Below are 25,445 nucleotides of genomic sequence, written 5' to 3' on the forward strand. Positions count from 1 at the left end.
CTTTTTTTCTTGCCACAATTGCTTTTATTCTAATTATCTTTCAGCTTTGTACTTCTGTACGTGCAAATTCATGAATTTGCATTTAAATTTTTCAACCATTAGCTCTAGAGATGTAATTTTGTAGTAAGCATTATTAGTCAGTCATTGTAAACTTTCCAATCATATAATTGATATGCTTATTTAGAGATAGATGTAGGAGTACCATGTCGGCTGCTATGCTGAAGTAATTGTAGGGTAATGATTGTGATTCTTGAAATAATGAGAAATTCAAATCTTGGATATCTTGAGTTTCATATGGGGAAGCAGGGAGAGAATTGTCTGAAATAAATTACTGGACCCAAGCAGGATCTGTGGCATAGCCCTGTTCCACCCAAAAAGTTAATGCTTGTTGATAGACTAGGATTGTTGTGACATGTTGATTATGTTAGAGATGTGCGCTACTTGGTTAGGCAAGCATGTAGAATGTAGAAAGTTTATAGTATGAAGAAGCAAGGGTCACATAGATGAGAAAGAAGTTGGTTATAACAGTGGAAAGAAAGAGATTGGAGGAAGGGATTAAGAGACGGCTACAATTTATTTATTTTTTTCTCTCTTTCTTGTATTTCTTTTAGAAATCCTATTACTGGTTTGCTTTCCTAAAATAACAATTGTATTTCCAAAAAAATCGCGTGTTGATTCATCAGATGTTGGAAACCCGTTTTCCATCTTATGTGTCTCAATTAGTTACTACCATGAATGAAGTTTAGGATCTATTACAATTTTTTTGCATATCTAGAATAGACAATGGAGAAGGATTTCACAACTTGTCAAATTTCTTGAAGGAGAAAGGGAACCGATAAACTCTGGTGGAGGAGAGAGGATGAAATCCTCTAGCTCACACTGGCCACGACTGAAGCACAGAGTAAGAATGAAACTACCCAAGGTTTCTAAAAGAACCTAGTTGCTAAAAGAATGAAACTACTCAAGGTTGTCAAAATCGGGATCTTGCATAAGATCGAGAGGGGATAGTAAGATCGTAAAACATAAGATCGTAAAAAAATCATAACATACTACTAAAACGGAAAATAATACTACATATTTGGAGTATTTCTACATGATATTTTCGTAGGCAGTGTATTTGTAGGAAAATGGACGCCGCCAAACCGAAATTGTTGCGCCATTGTATCTTGTGATCCTTCTCGGCCTGTAATGGTGGTGGCTGGAAAATGGTCGATTATGGCCGGAACTGGCCAATCGCACATAAACAATGGTTTTACCATTTGTTTTCATAATTTGACTACAACACACGATTCTACTTAAGATCTAAATTGTTGAGGGTGAGTGAGATCGTAAAATCGTAAGATTTTATGATTTAGATCGTGATTTTGATAACCATGAAACTGCGTCCATTTGGAGGCACGCGGGTGGTTCACTAAGGCATAGATGTATTTTCACATCCATCAAACCACCCCGTAATCTTAAGTTCTGATGGCTCTGCTCAAGCACACATGGAGGGATCTAGTTTCTTTTAGTTCACCGCTCGGCTGAAGGTTTAATTTAATATCATGTTGGGATAGTTTAGGGTGGAGCAATTGAAGAGGTTCAATGGTTTGGAGGTGCAGAGCTCTTCTGAAGAAAGGAATGTATAAGGAAACATCAAACTGTTGAAGCTTACATTGAGGAGTTTGAAGTTCTTGAACTACTTATCTCTTTCAATAAAAGCAACAATACATATTATATTTCTTGATTGGATTAAGGGATGATATTTATTTTTGGGTTTGAGTGCATATTCATGATTATGATTTGAAGGTGATGATGCATTTGACGTGTAGTTTGGAATAACCCTTCATTGTAAAAGTAAGTAGAAGCTTGCTAGCCCAGTCTTGAACAACCTCAGGACATTTCGTAAGAGGCCAAGGAAGTTTTGGGATAGTGTCGAATCATGTCCTTAGCCTGCTTGGGCACCCTTCATAGGTGCCATAAACCACGTAGAACACCCACAATTTGTCGACCAAAGATTGCAAAGAATGGAGATATAGTTAGCAACATAGCATGGGCCTTCAAACACGTATTCTAACCCAAAATTGAGTTATTATTTTGGGTGAGGATGAAGTGCTGAATGAAGAAGGATTTGCACTCAAAGTTGGGGAAGAGGAAAGGGGAGAAAAAGTGATGGTTGTAGAGTACTTTCAAAAGAGGAAGACGTAAAATGTAGTGTGTTGGCCTTTTGTGAAATGATGGAGATGTTTGAGTATCGACAGATTGCACTGCTCTCTATAGACAATAAATCGGGAGGATGGGACATGGGAAACAACAAATCTGATTATGACCAACGACAATGTGGATACTTAGTTGTGAGGCATAGATCATACACATTGCTAGGTTATATTGACTTTGGATGATGTAATGTTTGTAGTTGGGAGATCACGACCATGAAATGTTAAGGATGGTTGTGAGAGGTGGTTTAAAAATGTTGCTAAACTTGTGAGATCACGACCATGAAATGTTTTAAGGATGGCTGTGAGAGGTGGTTTAAAAATGTTGCTAAACTTGTGGGTGGGTAAAAAACTGGATTACCTAGAACACACATTAGGGATGGGACATTGTTTTTCTTATCATAGGCTACAAATAGGAGATGGGAAATTACTAGAAGACTTTAGAGAGGTATTCAAGGAGTCTCAGGCATTGTCATTCAATAATGGTTTTGATCATTACTTTCCTTTATTGTTGAAGCAAGAGCCTGCAAACATGACACCCTTCTGATATCCTCATTTCCACAAAAATGAAATTCAAAAACAGGAAATGTTGTGTTGGGGGATTATTCATCCTAGTATCAGTCCTTATTCAGGCCCAGTTATCTTAGTCAAAAAGAAGGATGTTATCAATAAAATATGTGTGAACTAATAGACCCTTAACGAGGCAACCATCCCTAAGAAGTTTTCTACTCCCATAGCAGAAGAATTGTTTGATGAGCTAAATTGTTTCTATTTTTTTTCAAAACTAGATACGATCGTGCTATCGCTAGATAAGGATGGACGAAGATATAGAAGAGACAGCCTTTAGTACTCACATTTCAATATGTCATTTGGAAGATTTAAGATTGATCATCCATGTCATGTCAATATGTGATCTCTGGTTAGGGAGCCTCAATGAGTCCTGCTAAGATTTGGATTAGTACTCAAGCACTTGGGGAACTCACCCTTAAAAGCTAGCAATCAAGGGGGAAGAACCAAGTCACTTAAGTACTCCACCTACTCCACCTCATAAGTCTGAGAAACAGATCATGGCTTTAGATCTTGCAATCCAACACTAGTATCTGTATCTTTTTGGAAGGGGCTGTTTAGGGTTTATACCACTTAAAAAAGTATGGTTATTTTTGCTCCAATAGGAGTAAAAACTCTAGCCACAGGAATTGGGGAGCTAAGTTAATGGGATATCATTTGAGCTCTGTTATTAACTTGAATAGGAAAACAGGCTGGCAGATTTTAGCATGCCACCATGAATTGTCAAATGTTAGTAATATTTACAAACCTCCATCTTGATCACCCCATCAGACACGGACTTATTTTCCACAAATTCCATAAACTTTGGACTAGGAATATAGTGATAAGCATCTGAGATCAAAGGGCTCATTGTTTATCCTCAGAATCTGAGACCACCCAGGATCCCTAAATTTCATAGTAATACTATTTCTGATATAAAGCTTATCGTGTGATTCTCCTGTGATGAATCTTAATGTTTGAGATGTTAAGATTCTTTCAGTTTCCTTTATTAAAGCCTACTATGATTTGATGTTAGGAGTCTTTATGTTTGATGACGCCAAATGGCATTGCTTAACTTGGATATGTTTGCTTTTCTTGCTGCCTTTACTGTACTGTACGTGGTTGTAAGTATAGTTGAGAGAATTTTGTAATAATGTCTGTTCCCATGCTGGAGATAGTGTTAGGCATTATGAAGCATAGACGCGACATGAATGTTGTCTCAATTATCGTTAGTTTAACATGTCTTTAACTCGTAAATTTGTTGGAAATGTGTCTAATGAATGTCAAAGCAAAGACAAAAACAAAGTTTGAGATACTCCTAAGTTTTTAAAGGTTGTGTTGTTCAAGTGCTGGGCTGATGGACATTTAATTCTAGAGGTGTATGTACTTCATTGTTTATCATTTCTATTTTAGATCATAGCTTATGGCCTATGGGGGTCCTTACCAACTCGGTGTAGCAAGAAAAAGAATACTTCAAAACGTGCCATTTGATTTGAGGTTTAATTTTTCATTGATGTGTATGGGAAAACATATATCTTTATAAACGAATAAATTATAACATTTCACATTTGTTTAAAATGTTCCTGCTGCAGTTAAATAAATCGTTACTGGGATCTGAAAAATTATTATGATTACAAAATGAATTATGAAAAATTAACTTAATGTTTAACGAATGAAATATAAATTTATTGATATTAAAATTAAATTGAATAAAATAATCTCCATAATTGCATATTGATATTGGAAAAAAAATTTGTTAGATGTATTGATATTGGAATTAATATAGGATTTGGAGTGACATATAATAATAATAATTTTTATTATAATCCAACCACCGCGATCAAAGATACGACCAACCAAACAAACCAAAGCTAAAAAGAACAACTACATCATGAGCCTACTAAGATGATGCCTAAGTGTTAGCTTTAACCAACATCTATACACAACAACATTGTCAATGTTGTGGGAACCTATATTCTTATTTGTAGCAGTATTACCAAAGCAACACTCATTTCTCATTCGCCAAACTTCATAAATCGTTGCAGTAATGACACACTTGATGATGACCGCTTTAGCACCTTTGCTTTGCTATGTTGAGTTATCCAAGGTAACTATTCACTCCAAGGGTTATGAGGGATTTGAAGTCACTTTAACACAAAAATTTGAACCTCTTTAACATCATAATAATTGAATAACAAATGATGCATGGTTTCAATTTGGCTACAGAAAATACAAAGGTTGTCAATAAGGCCAAATATGTGGAGCCTTTCTTTGGTGGCTAACCTATCATGACAAGTCATCCAAAGAGTGAAAACATGACAAGTCATCCAAAGAGTGAAAACAACCCTGGGTCTAGCCATGTTTCTGTATTGCAGCTTTCTCCAAGACACTTCTTGATGTTGATCTTTTATGTTGTTGTATATCACACCCGTTTTGAATTTATTCCGCTGCATCAAGTTATACCAAGCTACATTTTGATTAATGATCTCCTGTTGCTTTAACACTGTCTTGAGGATCCATGAGCACAAACTCCTCACGAGAGTATTTGGTTGTGAGTATTTGAGAGGGATTGTCGGAGTTTCTATTTCTATAGGTATTTTCCGACTTTTGTCCTTCCTTTTCTTCTGATTTGATGGAGGATTTTTAGTGATACTTTCATTTATCAGTTCATACCTCATTGAAGGTAGGACGAAGGTTTCTATTATGGTTGTTTCTTCTTTGTATTCTTCTTTTCCAAAGTTGTATCCTGTTTCTTTTAGAATCTTTCTGACTAGATTTCCATATGGGAGATGTTCACCTCTTTCCTTGTTCTAAATCATGTATTTAATTACTTGTTGTGCCCAATTTACATTGACTTTGACTTTGTTTTCTATCAACCATATTGTTTCTACAACAACTTGGGTTAAGAGTTTGAAGTTGTCTCTTCTTGAAAAAAGGATGTGAATCATCACATAGTAAGTCATCCAACTTTCAGAGTGGATGTATCCGACAGTGAAAGTATAAGGGAGGATGCATCAATGATGTAATTGTATCTGTTGGCTTTGTCTCAAAGCTCAATGACTCTATCTTTATGAGGAAAATTTAACATCTCTCTGAATTCTTCGACCGAGAGAGTTATCCTATGCTTTCTTATTTCACTTTGAAGTATTCCATCAGTGAGATGAAGGTTTGAGAAGAACATCTTAACAAAGGATGTATAAATCCTTTTTATAGGCATACATAGAAAGGCGGGGAGGTTGAGTGCTTCAAAGGTTTTGAAGAATTTGCATTCTTTGAAATATTTTGGAGTTAGGGTATGAATTCTCAGAAGGGCTCAATAGGTGAAGTGTTGAAAGTATCTTATTTCTTGTTGTTTTGTGGTGAAATCATCAGTGAAAGAGCTGGAGGTGAAGCTTAACCTTCTTGGATTCATGATGATTCTGCAAGAATAATATCACATATGTGTTTTAAATGGAAAATATGCAATGCAAAAGAATGAGAGGAGAATACCTATTAATAGCGTGTATTATAAGAAAGCATTTATTGTGGATTGTGTTAATTCAAAATCAAATCATAATCTTTTCCTTTTTAGGTCTTCTAATCGATTGGCTAAGGGATCTAATCGGTTAGATTTGTGTTTTTTTGCAGGATTTTGCAAGATCTCCATTAATGGTAGGATTTGATTTGCTTGAGGCACAGTGTAAGCTTGTATTTGATCTGGAAATACTCGTTTCAAGCTTCTTAGTCGATTATCATAACGTGCTAACCGATTGGACTTTTGTAATTCTACCTCCTTGGTGCAAATTTGGTCTTTTGTTGATTTTTCTTCTTTTAGTACTCCCAATTGTCATTGTTTGCACCCCTTTAGCTAAAAAAAACTTACATACTCATCTTTATGGATTAGAAAATATTTTAATTTGATGAGTATAATATTAATAAATATTATTTTAAAGGGTCAATCAGATATCTTTAGTTATTTCAACCTTAAGATATGCTCCATATATATTTTAAAGGGTTAATCACAAATTTTTGGACTCATAATCGATTGCCATATGAGTGTAATTAATTACTTATAGACTATTTAGCAAGTGTACTAAATCTTGTTGGAAGTAATAAAAAATGTTATATCTACAAAGATTATTTTATTTTAACAAAATAATTAACGTGATATAATAATAAAATGATGGTGTTGGTGGGTTTTTTTCAATGATTGAATTGTTATAAAATGCGTAAATAAGATGTTGTAAAATTTATCATATTAAAGACGATAAGGCTTTGTTTCAAATCTCATGTATATCATTTTGATACTGGCGTCTATTTGTCCTAAGTTGATTTATCAGAAATGAAGACGGTTTAACAAAGTCATTATATCTAATCCCTTGATGTATAACTCACTATTCTACACTACAACTCCCTAATTCCTTCGAAGTTAAAACATATAACTTGGAGAACTTGTAATTTCTTATTATCAATTACTAAGTTGAACAGTTAACTACTTCAAAATCAAAGAGTTAAGGCCAATGGTACCTACAATTCTAGGTTCGATATATTAGCTCGCCAATACATACAAAGCAATGAACACAAGATTAATTGAATAAGAAATACTAATTAATCAAAATATGCAAATAGTACAAAACTCAAACATATGATCCAACATGTTTATACAAATTCATCTAACAAACCTTAATCAATTGAAATTTAGTTATTCATAACATAATTAATCATAATTGTGAGTAGCTTTTGGTGAAGATGTCACCAATTTCATAGATGGATGAGACATGTAAAACACGAACGTGTCCCCAAGCCATTTTTTCACGAATAAAATGAATGTCCATTTTGATATACACTGTGCACTGGTGTTGAATTGGATTTCGAGAGAGGAATGTCATACTAATATTATCACAATAGACTATGGTATTTTTGGAGATAAGACAATGTAACTTTAAAAGTATATTACGAAGCCAACAAGATTCAAAAACTATATTAGCAACACCTCAATATTCAACTTCGGCAATAGAGTGAAATACTGTGGCTAGCGTTTGTAAGATCATGAGAGCAAGTTGTCAAAAAAAAATCACACTAACCAAATATAAATCTTCTGGTATCTAGACAACCCTCCTAATCTACATCAATGTAAGCTATGAACGATATAGTGGAAGAATGATAAAGTTGTATTTGATGCTGACATGTATTGTTAATGTAACGCAAGAAGCGCATAAGACCGCACACATGCCTATCCATTGAATTGCAAAGAAGTCTAATCTCATGATACTAATCCTACGACTTCTAGAGGAATGATTCTTGTTAACATGTAGTTCAACTAAATGTAAGTAGATTACGATAAAAGATTGCTCTAAGCAAGATTCAAATTAGAATTTTTTTTCCAAACAATCTCATAATATGATATTGGTAGCCCCAAATCAAGGCACACGAAAGAAATTCCCTTCTCTTCCACACATTGCAAATTAATTTCAAGATGCATTTTCTCCTACTATTTCCCACCGAAAGAAATCCATGAATTCACGTGAACATCCTTATCACATGATATATCTACAGTTCTTTCTGATTGGCTCTATGGCATGACCCTATAGAATCCATTGAAAATTTTGGCCTGCAAACATTTTACGTCACTCCTTTCACTGTTCTTTTTGTTTTGCTGCCTCTTGCTTCTCACTCGTGCCTTTCAACTTGGTTAATTGACTCTTCATGTGACTTCCTTGTGCTCCCGTGACATTGTTGCTACGGACAAATTACACTTCTCCATACTCCTCCTCACAATTCTCAAACCAAGCTTTTCGCCTTAAATTTTGGCACCTCATATAGGTCAATTTTTAACAAGTTTCACGAGTACAATTTCTTGGCGTAAATTACGGTAATTGGTCACAGTGAAAACGTGCATTTCATTGCTAGAAATCATGCAGTAGTCAATGAAAATGTTTAACACTATTCCAGATTTTTTTTGGGAAGATAAGTTAGTTACGATTTTGGGTACCGTAAACTGCAACAACTACTAGTAACATATCTATAGATATCATCAAATTCGTTGAAAATCCAAACAATAAATTAATTGTGGCTAGGAGTGAGTTGAGGGGGTGATATGGATGGGATTACTTCTAACATCACATCATCCCGTTGCGACTATAAGACATGGAACATCGGTTGATATAAAGTGTATAGATATGTATCCCTTTCTCTATGTCTATTTTAGATATGTCAATGATTATACAGAGATGGAGATTTAAATTTGTGAGCGTAAGATCATATACATTTCTAAACTATTATAAAATGACAATTTTTTTCAATAAAGAGGTTCCACAAATAGTTGGCATATAGTGAAAAAAAATTTAAAAATCGGTAAATGATTTGGTTAAAACAATAACCAAATTTTATTGGTGACGTCGTTACATGAATCAACTTTTGTTATAACGTTTTATTAAGAATCATACTTCTATCCAGATCGTTAATCTAAAGATTTTTCTCAAATATTTTTTTAGTCTTTCTCTTTTTCTAGATGTTTGACATCTTTCTATTTGGTTTACCCTTCTTACCACATAATCTACATGTATTCTCTCTACATTTTCAAACCATCTAAGTATATTTTCCACCATATTCTCTATTATAGGCGCTACTCCAACACTCCCTCTAACATTTTCATTTCTAATCTTATCATGTCGACACTAATTTTATTCTTGTGTTGATTCTTAACTGCCCAACATCCTGTCCGTACAACATCGCAGGTTTTACCACAGTCCAATAAAATTTTACCTTCAGTTTGAGCGGTACATTCGCGCCAAATAATACACTTGAACCATTCTTCATTTCAGCCACCCAACTTGAATTTGATAGTTTACAATCCCTTATATTTTTCCATCATTTTGCATTACGGACCCAAGATATTTAAACCGTGTGACTTGAGGGATGATATGATCTCCAACTTTCACCTTTGCGTAAGAAACACTTCTTCTTTTGTTGTGCTTACATTCCATATAATTTGTCTTACTTCTGCTTAGGTGAAAGTCATGCGTTTCTACAACTCGTCTATAATCTCTCATTTAAATCCTTTTTCGACTCCCTAAAAAGGACTATATCATATGCAAAAAGTATGAATCTTGGTGCTAGTCTCTTGGATGTGTTCCATGAGTACATCCAAAATTAAGGTAAAAAGGTAGGGGCTTAGGGTTGAACCTTGATGTGAACCTATTGTAATGGAAAAATCGTTTGTCTCTCCAACCTGTGTCTGCACACTAGTCAATATCCTTTCATACACATCTTTGATAACTCGAATATATGCATTTTAACCCCTTTCTTCTCTGGGGATTTCCACAAAATCTCTCTAGGCACTCTATCATACGCCTTCTCCAAGTCAATAAAAATTAAGTGCAGGTCTGGTTGGTCCATTTGATATTGCTTCATCACACGCTATAATAGATTGATTACTTCAATGGTCGACCTTTCAGACACAAAATCAAATTGATTCCCAGTGACTTAAGTCTCTTTTCTTAATCTTCGTTCAATCACTATTTTCTACAACTTTATTGTATGACTCATAAGCTTAACTCCCCTATAATTGGCACAATTTTGCATTTCTTTGTTGTTCTTATACATTAAAACTAAAGTGCTTATTCTCCATTCATCCGACATGTGCTTTGACCTCTTAATTTTATTAAAAAGTTTGGTGAGTCACTCAATACCTCGACCTCCTAAAATTTTCTACACTACATTAAGTATGTTGTTTGGTCCAACCGCCTTACTCTTACTCATTCTTTTCAATGATTCCTTCACCTCTTGTTTTTGAATCCGACAGTAGTAATTATAGTTCTGATTCTCTTCTCCAATGTCGAATCTGCTAGAGTCCGTTGAAATATGATATCCTTTCTTAAATAAATTGTAGAAATATATCTTTCGCTTATCCTTTATATATTTTTCTTAAAACAAGACTTCGTCTTCTTCATCTTTAATACACTTCACTTGATCCAAATATCTAGTCTTTCTTTCTCTTCCCTTAGCAAGAATATATATAGAATTTTTTTCTTGTTGGTTCTTAGAGATTGGTATAATCCGTCAAAAGTTTGGATTATTGCTTCAGTCACCACCTTCTTGGTCTCACTCTTAACTTTTTTGTACTTTCCCCAAGTTTCAATATTTTTACACTTGGAGCATTCTTTAAAACAATCCCTTTTAACTCTTATATTATTGTGGACATTTGCATTCCAACACCATGATTCTTTACCCCTAGGTCCAAAACCTCTCGATTCATCCAATGTCTCTTTAGCCATTTTTCTAATCTAGTAGACCATCTTATTTCACATATCATTTACACTTTCTTGTGGTTTTCCAAACCCCCTCCAAGATCTTGCGTTGGAAATTTCCTTGTTTTCAACCTTCAAATGCCACCATTCTATCTGTGACCCTCCCACATGACTTCTTCTCTTTGATCTCTCCTTATTTCTTACATCCATAACAAAACATCTATGTTGGATAGTAGAGTTCTCTCCCAGAATAACTTTACAGTCTAAACAAATTTTCTTATCTGGCTTTCTGATAAGAAAGAAACCTATTTGAGAATATGTCACCCCACTTTTATATGTGATAAGATGTTCATCTCTTTTCCTAAACCATGTATTTGCTATTGTCAGGCCCAAAGCCGGCGAAAAGTCCAAGATGGAGTTACCTTCTTCATTCATCTCCCTTAGACCAAACCCTCCATGCACGCTCTCAAAAACTCTTGATACGCTACCTATATGTCAATTAAGACCCTCTCCTAGAAAAATCTTCTCTCCTTGGGGTATATCTTGAAGTAAGCCTGCTAAGTTGTCCCAAAATTTTACATTAAGGTGTTCTGATGATCCAACCGGAGGTGCGTAAGCATTAATAACATTAAAGGTGTCTTGTTTCACTACCAATTTCAAGGCTATGATTCAATCTCTGACTCTTTTCACATCCTCAACATCCTTCTTCCTCTCTTTGTCTACAATAATCCTCACCCTATTTCTCGATCTAACTTTTTCGGTGTACCAAAACTTAAATTTTGAGTTGTCTATTTCTTTCTTTTTTTTTCACTTGTCTACTTAGTTCTTTGGAGGGACATAAAATTAATCTTCCTCTTAGCCATAATGTCCATTATCTCCATAGATTTTTTTCGTAAGTTAATAGTGCCTATATTCCATGATCCAAAACAAATCATACTTTCATGAACTAAGTTCTTTACCTTCACCCGTTCACAAAAATGTGGGAACCCTGATTTATTTTTCACTACATCTGGACAGCGGTGCAGCGGCCCCTGCTCTTTTGACATTGTACTCGAATCATACAATACGCTATTTACAGGCAACGACCTAACATTCACATTATTTCATAGTTGATTCATGTTTAAAAGATTCAACAAACTTTTACGTTGGTTGTCGACTGCCTACCACAAATATATTGATTATATAATAAATTTAAAAATATATTTTTTATAATAGGATATGGAGGATGGTGCACAAAACCATCATATCTTATATTAGAAGTTTCAGTTGGATAGTTTTACTTATTTGTCAAAAATAAGCCTTCTTTCATTATTTGCAAGAAAAGAAAAGAAACACATTAAATATGAAAAACAGTTGTTACGTTTCAAAACAACAAATAATGAGGTGAATTATTCAAGCCTAACTTATCACCGTTACCCCCTTCTAATTATCAAGCATTTCTATTAATTTTTAAAAAAAGAATAAAACTTAAAAAGGAAGTTCCAAAACAAAACAAAAAAAATTTCTTTTATAACTTAAATAAAAAACATTTATTTAAAAGTATATTCAATGTTAAATATAAATAAAATTTATTCAACAATTTTTTTAAAAAACTCAAATTTTGTAATATTTATTTATTTTTTGAGACTAGAGTAGTACTAGTATATACAATAAATAAATAATAAGGAGAAGGAAGCGTGATGATTGGTTGGCGCAGTTGATCCCGTGATTAAACAGTTAACATTAACGTCCATTTCAACTAACCTTCCAACTTCCAACTTCATCTATATAAACACACACCACGTTGTATTTTCCCTATGTCATAAACCATCTTATCACACTTCATACACTGCCAAGAAGAAATGGCTTCAACTTCAACCAACACGTTATGTTTACACTTTCTGTTAATGTTACTGCTTTGTTCATTCAATCTTCAACTAAGTTTTGGTTTCAGTTCACAAGAGTATCATGAAGCTCTTGAAAAATCCATTCTCTTCTTTGAAGGACAACGTTCTGGAAGATTACCATCTAACCAGAGACTAACATGGAGAGGAGATTCTGGATTATCAGATGGTTCTTCTTATCATGTACAATTACATACTCAAATTTAACTCATTAATTAACATGTAATTAGTTAGAAACATGCATGTTAAATGTATTAAATATTGTTTCAGGTGGACTTAGTTGGTGGTTACTATGATGCTGGTGACAATGTGAAGTTTGGGCTTCCAATGGCATTTACAACGACATTATTAGCATGGAGTGTCATTGAATTTGGAAACTCAATGCATGATCAGATTGACAATGCTAGAGAAGCTATTCGTTGGAGTGCCGATTATCTTCTCAAGGCCGCCACCACTACACCGGACACATTATATGTCCAGGTGAGTTAGTGGCAACTCTGGACTCCGAGCATCTTTATAGTGTTCGATCTGTTAAGAGACTCACATCAAACAATATGTTTAATGCAGGTTGGAGAGCCTAACTTAGACCACAGGTGTTGGGAAAGGCCAGAGGATATGGACACTCCGCGGAATGTGTATAAGGTATCACCTCAAAACCCAGGGTCTGATGTCGCAGCCGAGACAGCAGCTGCATTGGCAGCTTCTTCATTAGTATTCAAAGACACAGATTCAGCCTATTCCTCTAAATTGCTTCAAGCAGCCATCAATGTCAGTACAGTTTCACTTCTCTAACACAATAAAGTTACGTTTTGTTTTATCAGTTTTCATTCTCTAACTAATGAATTAATGTTATTTCTTCAGGTATTCAATTTCGCAGACCGTTACAGAGGCTCTTACAGTGACTCTCTTAATTCCATTGTCTGTCCATTTTATTGCTCCTACTCTGGATACCATGTAAAATCCTAAACCACCTTTGAATTTTTTTTATGAAACCAAACAAATCATATATTAAACTAATCTCAATTGTTTAAATAAATAAATAATAAAATAGGATGAGTTACTTTGGGGTGCATCATGGATTTACAAAGCTTCTGGAATAAATTCCTACATGGAATTCATACAATCCAACGGTCACATATTAGGCGCTGATGATGACGGTTACACTTTCAGTTGGGATGACAAACGACCTGGAACCAAAATCTTACTTTCAAAGGTGTCCTTTTCTTAAACTCTGTTTACTTTGACTTCAAACATAAAATTAACATTAATAATTAATAGTAATTATGGGTATTTTTATAGGATTTCTTGGAGAAAAATTCTGAAGAGTTTCAGCTATACAAGGCACATGCTGACAATTACATTTGTTCTCTAGTACCAGGAATTCCTGGTTTCCAGGCTCAATATACCCCAGGTAATCAATCCTAATCCTTCATTTTAAGGCATAGACAAGCTATGTAGCACCGACACTTATTAAAAAAAAGGCGTGTCAGTGTCATGTACTTGTCATATACTTCTGATTACGGTCAATTTATTCATTATATCAAATTAATTTTGCAGGTGGTGTTTTGTATAAAGATAGTTCAAGCGATTTACAGTATGTGACATCTACATCTTTCCTTCTTTTAACATATGCAAAGTATTTGAACTCAAATGGAGGTGCTGTCACGTGTGGAACATCAAGAGTCACAGGACAAAACCTAATAAACTTGGCCAAAAAACAAGTTGATTATATTTTGGGGGATAATCCAAAGGAGATGTCATATATGGTTGGTTTTGGAGAGAGGTATCCAAATCATATTCATCATAGAGGTTCCTCTTTACCTTCCATTCACCAGAAGCCTGAGAAGATTTCTTGTAACAATGGGTTTCAATACCTGAATTCAGGGTCACCAAATCCAAATGTTCTTGTTGGAGCCGTTGTTGGTGGTCCAGATAGCAGTGACAATTTCTCTGATGATAGAAATAATTATCAACAGTCGGAGCCAGCAACTTATATTAATGCACCTTTTGTTGGTGCTCTTGCTTTTTTTTCTGCTCGATAATCTAGTTAGTTGCCATAGAAGGCGTATATAAATTGACAAATTATGGACTTAAGATTGTGGACATCCTGTGATGGAACACTCTTCCTTCTTTTTTCATAAGAAACTTTTTAGATATTGTTTTGGCTTGCTCTGTTTTAGATTTACGTACTCTTCGTTTCATTTGTCAGTATCCAATTTTGTTATTCTTTTGGCTTAAATATTCATTTGGTATCTGTAAGTTACCGTGTTTTTGTTTTTCGTCCCTGTATTTTTATTTTTGGGGATACAGTCCTCAAATGTTAAATTTCATTTGATTTTAGTCCCTAAAGTGAAAATCCGCAGGAAAATCTGCAGGTTTCCTACGGATCTTCGTTCGAATTTTCCTACGGATTTCCATTTTAAGGACGAAAACTAAAAGGATTTTAACATTCAGGGACCATTTCTAAGAAAAATAAGATACAGGGACGAAAATAAAAAACATGCCAACCTACAGGGACCAAAAGACTATTTAAACCTATTCTTTTTCTTTTATAATATAGAACCTTTTATAACAATAAAGCTGCAAATAATATCATAAAAGCTACATTTAAATAAAAAGGATTTTTGTCATAAATGGATAGTTTTTGATAATCTTTTTAGGTTCAAGTTAATGATCTCTTAACGGTACTAATCAGGATTTGGTTGGTCAGTTAAGTATTTTTTGTCCCATGTGTGTCATATTCTAGTGTCATTAGGTAAAGAACAAAAGTAAAATGTGTAGTTAAGAATCAAAAGTAAAATGTGTAGTTAAGAATCAAAAATAAAATGTCAACTTATTTATATGACTTTGAAAAGATTCATCTCACTTGTATTTCGTGTGCCTTCATAATCGCTTTTACCTTCTTTTGGATAGGGGAGAATCCACTTGATCCTAAATTCTATTGCTTAGTAGTGCCAACCAAGGTTTTAAAAAATGGTCGTGGTCGTATCACAGCCGCGTAAAAGTTTTCGCGATTTTGATCGGTACAGGTGTATTACGGTCGTCGCAGTGTAAATTAATGACAATTTATTTTTCAATATAAAAAACAGTGATAACGGTATCGATATTGGCATATGCCAAAACCGTTTTGTCGCGGCCGTATTTACGACCGCAGACAGTTTTTTAAAACCCTGGTGTCAACTAGAAAATTATTTATTTTTAGGTATAAATTAATGTCTTCCTTCGTTGTATTACTAAATAATTTTGAATTGTGAGATGATACAACATATTCAATAAAAATTGCACATGAACAATTTATTATCATTGCGATAAATAGAATAAAAAAAGTTGTTATAAATCATATCTCAATCTACGGATATCTTGGCCCTTTCAACCAAATAAGTGATAACTCTGATTATCATTGAGTGATCTTCTATAAAGAATTTTAGTTGGATCTTTGTACTATTTACTCTTGTTATCGGTATCTCCTTGATTACTTAGCCATCTCCCTTATTAATTTCTTTCTTCTTTTTCTTCATGTTCCTTGACTTTTCACCCATTCTTCTTCAAAAGTGTAGTATTTGAGAATGACCTCCCCTGAATCCCAAATCTATAACTAAAACAAAAACAATATTGAAGTGAAATATCAAAGACATTTATACCATGTTCACGGTCACATTAGTTTTTGTTCTTGCTTAGTTAACTTGGTTTCACTATGACAAAAATATATTTTGTAACATTTTCTTACCACGACCACATAATCAACTAAAGTAATATATGTTCATTAGGCGCATTTCATTCTTTTAAATCACATATACCCACGGTCCTACGTACCAATCGTTGTGATATGTGAATAGTGACACGTTTTGAATCCCAACACCTATAATTTTATATTTTTTCGTTAGAAAAAGAAAGTGTTTCCTAAATTTCTATTTTTTAAATAAACATTAAACATTTTCACCATGATCTAGATTAACAACCATAGTGAAATATCAGGATAATTCAGTACAGTTCTTTTTATCAACTGTGGTTAAAAATATTAACTATATAAACTAACTTACTTCATTTCAGAACAAACTGCATACAAAAGAAATCCTAACTTCTCCCGCCTTATTTCAATCTCTTAAAACTCAAACATAACTTCTCCAACTAATATGAATCAAGAAAATATGTCATGAATCCTTGCAAGATGAAATAAGTACCTCATTTACTTATCTTCATTCTCCACTAATCTTTTCAATAAAAGGTACGTTTGTGAAATATTTTATGAGTTAAGATGTTGTTGTTGTTCAAAAATATTTGTCTCGTTTTTCTTGTTCAAATATACGTGAAACATTTTTCTTGGTCCAACATAGGTTTTTTTTCTTGTTGTTAAGATGAGATTATAAAATTTATATTATTGTTTTTGTTAATATAAATAAAGGGTTTAAGTTATTGTCGAGGTTTGTTGTTGTTTTGTTAAGGAAAGTTATTGTTTATGTTAAGGTAAGTTGTTGTTTTTGTTGATAAAAGTTGTTGTTTGTGTTATTGTAGATGTTTTTTATTAGGTATGTTGATGTTTTTGTGGAGGTATATTGTTGTTTTGTTTTGTTAATTTGTTGTTTATGTTAAGGTAAGCTGTTGTTTTTGTTGATAAATATTGTTGTCTGTGTTATTGTAGATGTTTTTGTGGAGGTATGTTGTTGTTTTTGTTGGTAAATCTTGTTGTCTGTGTTATTGTAGATTTTTTTATTAGGTATGTTGATGTTTTTGTGGAGGTATGTTGTTGTTTCGTTAAGTTAAGCTTATGTTTTTGTTGATAAACATTCTTGTTTTTGTTATTTTAGACGTTTTTGTTGAAGTATGTTGATGTTTTTGTTGATAAATGTTGTTGTTTGTTTTATTAATGTTATTTCTTATACATTGCAACTTTCATTTCATTCAGGCAACATGTCCTAGAAGATGAGTTTATTATATTGTATGTGGTTTGAGTGTTTAACCAACCATTCATTAAGTATATAACCTTTAGAATTGAATTAGAAAATAATAATTTGAAATATTAAGTTAAATTAGAAAACAAATTACATTAATTAACATTTTACGAGCTTTATACAACTCATAACTTGATTCAATACTTCTAGTTCTTATGCTATTACTTCCTTGACTACTAGTTTTATCTACAAAGTAATTAATACTTTGCATAATGAACTAACATAAAAGGAAGTTCTTATTGAAGAATTAGAAGCATTAAAATAAATTTTAACCGTTAAAGAGCAAAATGCATATAATTGTTGTAAAAAGTCCGTACAACATTGACTAGTGTAACTTCTTCTTCAAATATTACTTAATTTATCATATTATTGATTTCTAAATCAGATTGAAAGGTTATATGTTTAGTGAGTAGTTGGTAAAATAAGCATTCCACATAAGTTATAATAAACTTTAGTGTATATATCATCATAGTTGGAATCTATAATCGTGGTGAAATATTTTGGGCTACGTCTTTCACTATGGTTAGAAAGAAAAAATATGGCGAAATGTCGAGAAATCTGCCAAAATGTCGGCCTTTTACTATGATTAATTTATACAACTGTAGTGATATATTTTGCACTATTATGTTTTTTACCATGACTACCAACTTGTGATGATAAAGAGGGCATATACTACCACACCCTTCGTTACCACACACCATCGTCCGTGGTGGAATCCTTCTCCTAACCATAGTAAAATATTCTCTTTTTTAGCGGTGCTTCCAATGAATTCTTTGTAGTTTTAACTAATCATAAGCTCATACTTTGTTATCATTGGTTCATTGCTTAGAATGATTTGAGTGAAATTAGAAATCATCTTTGTCTTACCTCTAATTATTTTCTTTTGCTTACTAGATTGGAAGATCCTACAACAAAAGATTGGATGAGGTAAGGGCATCTACAAAATGATCATAATGTTGAAGGTAGATATGAAGTTCATTATGGGGATTTGATTTGGTATCCTCTCCTACTAGTTCGTAAATTATAACTCCCCTATCTTTACTTAGAGTATAATAACCATATGAGATGAAGCTCGTGAAATTCTTGTTTCCTTGATACCATAATTGGAATTGAATTTTCTAAAGTCAATTCTACCTAAGTCTCCTTTAAGAAACATAACACTGAAACTTGGTTGTGTCATAAATGTCATGCTAAATAAATTCTTGTTGTATTACTTTATATTTTATGTTTATTTGTAATGGTTCTAAGGAAATTGTTTAGGAGTTGCAACTATATGTTGTTTTAATTCATGCCAAAAAGAACATAGTAAGAAATTCCTTACTTATTTCTTCCTTATATTATTCCTTGCCCATTATTTTAGATTGAGAATTGATATTCTTACACTAAAAATTGACACTTACACCGTATAAAATACGGTTTTGTGTTCTTAAAATATTTAATTAATATTATCTTTTTCTTTCTGACACACAACACACATGCACATGTGGTATATTTATACGGTGTAGAGGTAATATATTTGTTTTTGGTGTATAGATAGCACCACTCTTTTAGATTATCTAAATGAACGTATCTACATAATGTGTGTGAGTGGGCATATTTAGGGGTGTTCAAAACCAATTGCCTAATAAAAAATTGCTAACCAAACTAAATCAAACCGAAACCGCAAAAAACTGTATTTGGTTCGGATGTGTTTGGGTCATATTTAAAAAAGCCGCGCGGTTCAGTTCGGTTTGCGGTTTGTATTTTACAAACCGAACTAAACCGAATCAAACTGTATTATGTTACAATCCAAACTTCATTTAACCCACTTCCAACCCAAACTCAAATCTATTATGTTTTAGCCTTATGATTACATGTTTGATACACCTAATTTTCTCCAATCTCTCATATCTTATTCTTTTTCTTTTTCATCTTCTCTAAGCTTTATTCTCATCTATTTTTTTCTATTTCATTATAATGTTTTTTATATTGTTTTATTCTATTATTTAATGTTTTTATTTCACTTTTCTCTAGTCTTATTTTTGTATATCAAATGGAAAGTTGTTGCCAATTATGATGAATTTTTTTGTAATTTGATAACACATAAATGACTAATTAAACACAAAGTTATGTTGTCATTTATATGTGTATGTATGACTCAATATTTTTTTTCTGAAAAACTGAACCAACCCAAACCGCATGGGTTTGGTTTGATTGGGTTTTATTTCTAAAATTCAACCAAACCAAACCAAACCACACACTTTTTTCTCTTGCAGTTTGAATGATGTTTTACGTCAAAACTGCCCAAATTGCACCGTGAACAGCCCTAGACATATTCGATTCATTCAACCTTGGGTTCACCTCCATTTTATTGAACTTTTTTACTCAAAGAATTTTATCTCAACTAGATTATTAATGAGGGTGATTATTATGGAAGAAACTAAAAAATTATCCATGAAACAACGATTTTTTACTTCTGTACAGTAGGCCAACTAGTGCATTTCACTCAAATACCATTTTACTATATCTTCTTTTTTTGGTTTAAATAATGCAATACACCTTGGATTTTTAATGCATGGAAGGTTGAATTAACACCATAAATTCAAGCAATTGTCAATGAGCTTTGTTAAAGGATCTTGACCGTAATGGATATGCTCTGAGTATTGAAACAAGGGAGCAGAAACAATAAGACATTGGCAAGACACTATAACCCCTACACAGCGTAATAAATTAGGCTTCTCTACCATATTGTAGTTGGTCATGAAACTTTTTGTTCCAAATATTAAGAGGAGTCATCTTTTTTCAATTGAGGTAGATAATGTTGTTATGTCTAATGTACTGGTAATATCATCAATGAGTTTTAATGATGACAACTATTAAATGGTAGTGATGATGACATCTGTCAAATGATTGTGTTGATTACAAATATCAAATCATTATGATCACAATGAATCTTCCAAAGGTTCCTAATGATGACATATAAAAAGAAAGAGATATCGCAAGTCTAGTCAGTCAAATATATTAAGTTCTAGTTGAAAGTGCTAGATAATGTTGAATCAATCAAAAGATCGTGATGTTTTTACCTTGAAGTTAAATATGTGAAATCTTGAATTCTTGAAGTTGTGGATTGTTTCTTTTTTGAGCCAATTTTTTATTATGTAAAAGAGTCTTCTCTTTATTTTAAAATACACTAGTTTTTTCAATAATTTTTGTTTATTCTTTTATAAATTTATTTTTCATTAGAGTTGCTTTAGTACAAAGAGAGTGAAAGGTTTCATATCAGAGTTGTGGTGTACTTGTGTTGTGCTGAAACTGTTTATTCAATATCGTAGTTTTCTTTTAATCTTTTTGAAATAAGATTTGAAGGTTGTGAGTTAAATCTGTAAAAAAATTGTGTCTTAGTTAGCCATTGAAACTATGTGTATTCTCCTTCAAGAAAACATATTAAGACATCTTGAGACCTCTTGGCATGGAGAAACTAAGGCATTAAGAAGGTGAGAGGTGCACTCGAATTTCCCCTAATGACCTCTCCGTCAACCTTAGGCATTGTTTCCTTGAATCTGTACAAGGGTGATTCATGGGTTAAATCCGTGTCAATGTCCCTTTTAGGGTAGTGATAATCATCAAATGTATTTGACTGATCTACATAACAATTTCCTTTTATATTATTGGACTTCTTTCTCAAAGCTTTGAAAGATAATTGGTCTTGACCCATTATTTCCTCATGTTAGGATTATACTTGTTAAGGATAGGGGGGGGGGTGTTTACGGTGATTTCCGGTAAACAACCGCTAGTCTTCCAAACTATAATAAATATGATTTGGTTACTTGCAGGATCGACTAGATTGATCCTAGGACACATAGTCAAGAAGATTGTTATCAATGTTTGTTCGAACCATATTCATTATTTGTCTTCTTCAATAAGCGTTGTTCGATTAACGGAACAAATAGTCTTGACAATCACTTTGTTATATATAAATGTGACTTCAACGAAGTGACATGACATAAAAAATTAAAAGGACAATTGAAACGTAAAGAATCTTAAACTGCAGAAATATAAAAGACTTTGAAAGTAAATAGCATCAAAGTAATTCGAAAGTAAATGACGTTAAAGTAAAGATGCAGAAACGTAAATGGCAAGAAGTAAACGAAATGCAGTAATTCTGAAAGATAAAAACAAAAAGATAATACACATGTATTAAAATGGTGGTGTCATACGTACATTTTCTCAGCGAACTCTTTCTCTTAACTCTTGATACTTGAGTAAATATGTGAGTGATTTGTACAAAATGAACACACAGAATCCTAACACTAAGACTCCTATTTATACTAGTTTCGACCTTAACGGTCCTATACTAATCTGCTGCCACGTTTCTCATCAGAACTTCCAGCGAAGCCATCTGTTGTTGAACGGTTACGAAACCGTCTTCGAATTCCAAATCTTCCCGCCTGAGTCCATCTTCGATGCGTGGCAGTGTATTAAACAAACACTACTAAAAAACACGCTAAGTAGTAATACTTGAATACATATTCTATGAATTTTGTCTAAGTCCCGAAGACATATGCTTTCATTAATCTTTCAGCGTTCACTTATCTTCATCGAACTTAGAAGTCTTTATTTTTCGAAGCATGACCATCAGTAGCCATTCTTTTACTTTTAAGGGATGGCCATCAGTAACCATCTTTCCTTCGATTCTCAACTCCTTCGAAGGATAAACAACATAAAACGAAATCTTCAGCTAACAAATTGCCCCCAATAAATGCCTGTTTCGAGAATCAACAGAAATAGGCGTTTCTTGTCATTATAAGATTTCGTTTTTATGATCCTTGAAAGTTCCAAGACCGCTGACTAGCGTCATAATCACTGATAACACTGTTTCCGAAACGTCTTGTCATTTTCAAAGATGTCTTCTCATAACTTACATTCCCACGTTTTAACCTTACTTCCTGATCATTACTCCTACATACTAGGAGTGAAGCTAACTCATTCGACCGCCGTTGGATTAAATCACCAGCCGCCACGTGTCTCTCGGGTTTTACCCAAAAGATTTAAAAAGGTTTCCGTTAAACCTTTAAATACTTGATCTTGTGTCTCTATACCGCCTTTCATTCATCTTTTTCACCAAAAAATTGAAACGTCTTCACTCTTTTTAGAATCTTGTTCTTTTAATCAAAAAATTTCTTCATGGCTTCATCTTCAAATGTTCTTCAACCCGCTTTAAAGCTCCAATCAACAACACGTTCTGGGGAACGAGAGTTCATTCCAAACCCTAACACTGAAGAAATACGCGCTATTTACGCTTCCCAGGTAATCATTCCCTTTGAATTCTCTGAAAAAACTCTTGCCTTTATGGGTCCGTTACCGAGTGAAAGTATCCAATCTATGAATAAGTTTTTTCCTGCTTACTACAAGACTAGACCATTAGTTAGCAAAGTTAAGATAGATGAAGACGGTCGCTCTCCTTTAGGCAAATCTGCTAATATTGAGGAAACTTCAACCGCAATCCCTTTAGCTTTAAACAAAATTAGGTTAAACTATATGACCAATTCTGTCAAAGTGTTTAGGTCAATCCCTTTAGCCAAAGATCCTGACTTGTACTATGCCTGGCTAGAAAGGGTAGAGAAACAAAAAGGATCCTTCTGGAAAACATTAGGAATATACGATTTGATTCAACTGTCAAGAACGGGTTTAGAATACAACCAACCCATGTTAGTAGCAGCGGTTCATTTTTGGGATGCTTCTCACAACACCTTCCATCTCCCATGTGGAATGGTTACCCCCACGCTTTTCGACGTGGCCGCTATTACAGGACTTCGACCAACTGGTGAAACCTTCGACCCCAATGAAATGGATAATGACACTATTGGTTTTAACGATTCGCAAGTCACTTATACGGCATTCATCCAGAAGCATCATACTACCACTGAAGCGACAGTATCTGATGAGGAGCATATTGCTTTTCTAGCATTATGGCTTTCACGATGTGCCTTTTGTTCAAGGTCTATCCAAGTTGCGAAAAGGTACCTTTGCATGGCTAATCAATTGCATGCTGGGAAAAAGCTCAACCTCAGCCAACTACTTCTAGGGTCTCTTTATGAAAACCTTAGTGAAGCTGCAAACCTTACCAAGAATTTTAAATCTGGTAGTTTACTTTATGCTGGTCCTTTCTGGCTATTGCAACTGTGGCTTAATGCTACATTCGAAACTCATCTTCCCTTTCGAGGAGATGTCAATGAGGAGGATAGCATAATCAAAAATCGAACTATAGAGGGGACCAGGTTAGCTTACCTAACTCCAAAAGAAGAAATGGGAAAGCTTCATGAACATTTCCTGGCGTATTCGATGATGTTTGCTCGGCGTGACCAGTTCGATACTTCTATGGCCCCATTTGTACACAGAACAATAGGTCCTGAATGGTTTACTCGAAAATTTCCACCAACATCTCAGGATCAACAAACCGAATCTATGGAAATTTGGGAAGCCTTTCTGACTCCAAGATTGTTTTCCCACCGTCTTCGACCATCAAAGGGTCAATGTATCCTCATGTGCTATCAACCGAACTTGGTCTCAAGACAATTTGGGCTAACTCAAATAATACCCAAGTGCTTATATGAGAAAAGGAACCACATGTGTTTCCACACCTTGTATTTAACTGAAGAGGAATGTGAACAAAAAATCAACAAATACGTTGACGTCACCAATCTTTCTCCTATTCCTTTTGAACCTTCTTTTTACTCTACACCAGATTTTCATCAATGGTGGACAGAGTATTATAGCTCTAAAATTTTTGATGCTGATAGCCTTGCTCAGGAACTAACTGCAGCTTTCAATGATGTGCAGGAGAACTTCCAAAAAGGTACTTCCACTCATATTAAAGAAATCCAAGCTTTTCAAAAATTCTTTGAAACTATCTATAGGCCTGATGATCTTAGTCGGACTGTTCGTGAGGCTGCAGTTACTTTGCGCGAAAAGTTTTCCGCCAAACTAAATAAGTTGAAATTGCCCTCGTATGTTCGACCAGAACTACGTTATGAAGTGGCTTTCAAACTCAATCCTCCAAAATTCCCCCCACTACCAAGTGCTGATTTTGGTGTGGCTCTAAGTCCTCCTTTCCCAGTCTGGTTCGTGTGTGGGAATGCTCTCAAAATTCTTCAAGAGAGTACCAAAAAACGCGCTGAACGAGTGGTTCCGACTAAGCATACCTTGGATACTTTCAAAGGACATCTTCATATAGACCTTAAACATGTTCGTGTCCTGACTCCAATACCTGAAGGTCTGGATTAAGGCAATCTTTTCGACTGACTTATCTTTTCTTTATTGATATACTGATTTCAGTCTCAACTACAGCTGTTGCACGAAGGAGGAAGATTAAGGAAGCTTCTGCCCCAAAAGACTCTAGGACATCTAAAAGCAATAAACCAAGTGGGAGTGACTCCTTCGTCACTGATAAGAAGCCCACGGTACATACTTATCTCATACTCTCAATCTTGTACAATATGTGATTAGTACTCATCTTTCTCATTTTCCACTTGCCAGAGTTCGAAACCCCCAACGGGTTCGAAGCGTAAAGCTTCTTCGACCACTGGTTCGGATGGCGAAGATAAATCCCCTCCTCAAACTAGACAAGGACAGAAGAAAAAATACAAAGCTGTTACCCCTTCGAGA

At 34.0% G+C, this 25,445-nt stretch overlaps 1 protein-coding gene across 1 annotated transcript; it reads left to right on the forward strand.

The window, feature by feature from the left end:
• The first annotated feature begins 12,763 nt into the window (after window positions 1-12,763).
• Window positions 12,764-15,126, forward strand: LOC131655939 (endoglucanase 1-like). The gene is made up of 7 exons (XM_058925739.1): window positions 12,764-13,035; window positions 13,123-13,332; window positions 13,420-13,620; window positions 13,714-13,806; window positions 13,904-14,065; window positions 14,152-14,263; window positions 14,410-15,126. The coding sequence occupies exons 1-7, from the start codon at window positions 12,811-12,813 to the stop codon at window positions 14,892-14,894; spliced, it is 1,488 nt and encodes a 495-aa protein (XP_058781722.1). The 5' UTR covers window positions 12,764-12,810; the 3' UTR covers window positions 14,895-15,126.
• The last annotated feature ends 10,319 nt before the right edge of the window (window positions 15,127-25,445 follow it).

Source organism: Vicia villosa, linkage group LG3, assembly GCF_029867415.1.
Source record: "Vicia villosa cultivar HV-30 ecotype Madison, WI linkage group LG3, Vvil1.0, whole genome shotgun sequence".
In the NCBI taxonomy this organism is placed as follows: Eukaryota; Viridiplantae; Streptophyta; class Magnoliopsida; order Fabales; family Fabaceae; genus Vicia; species Vicia villosa.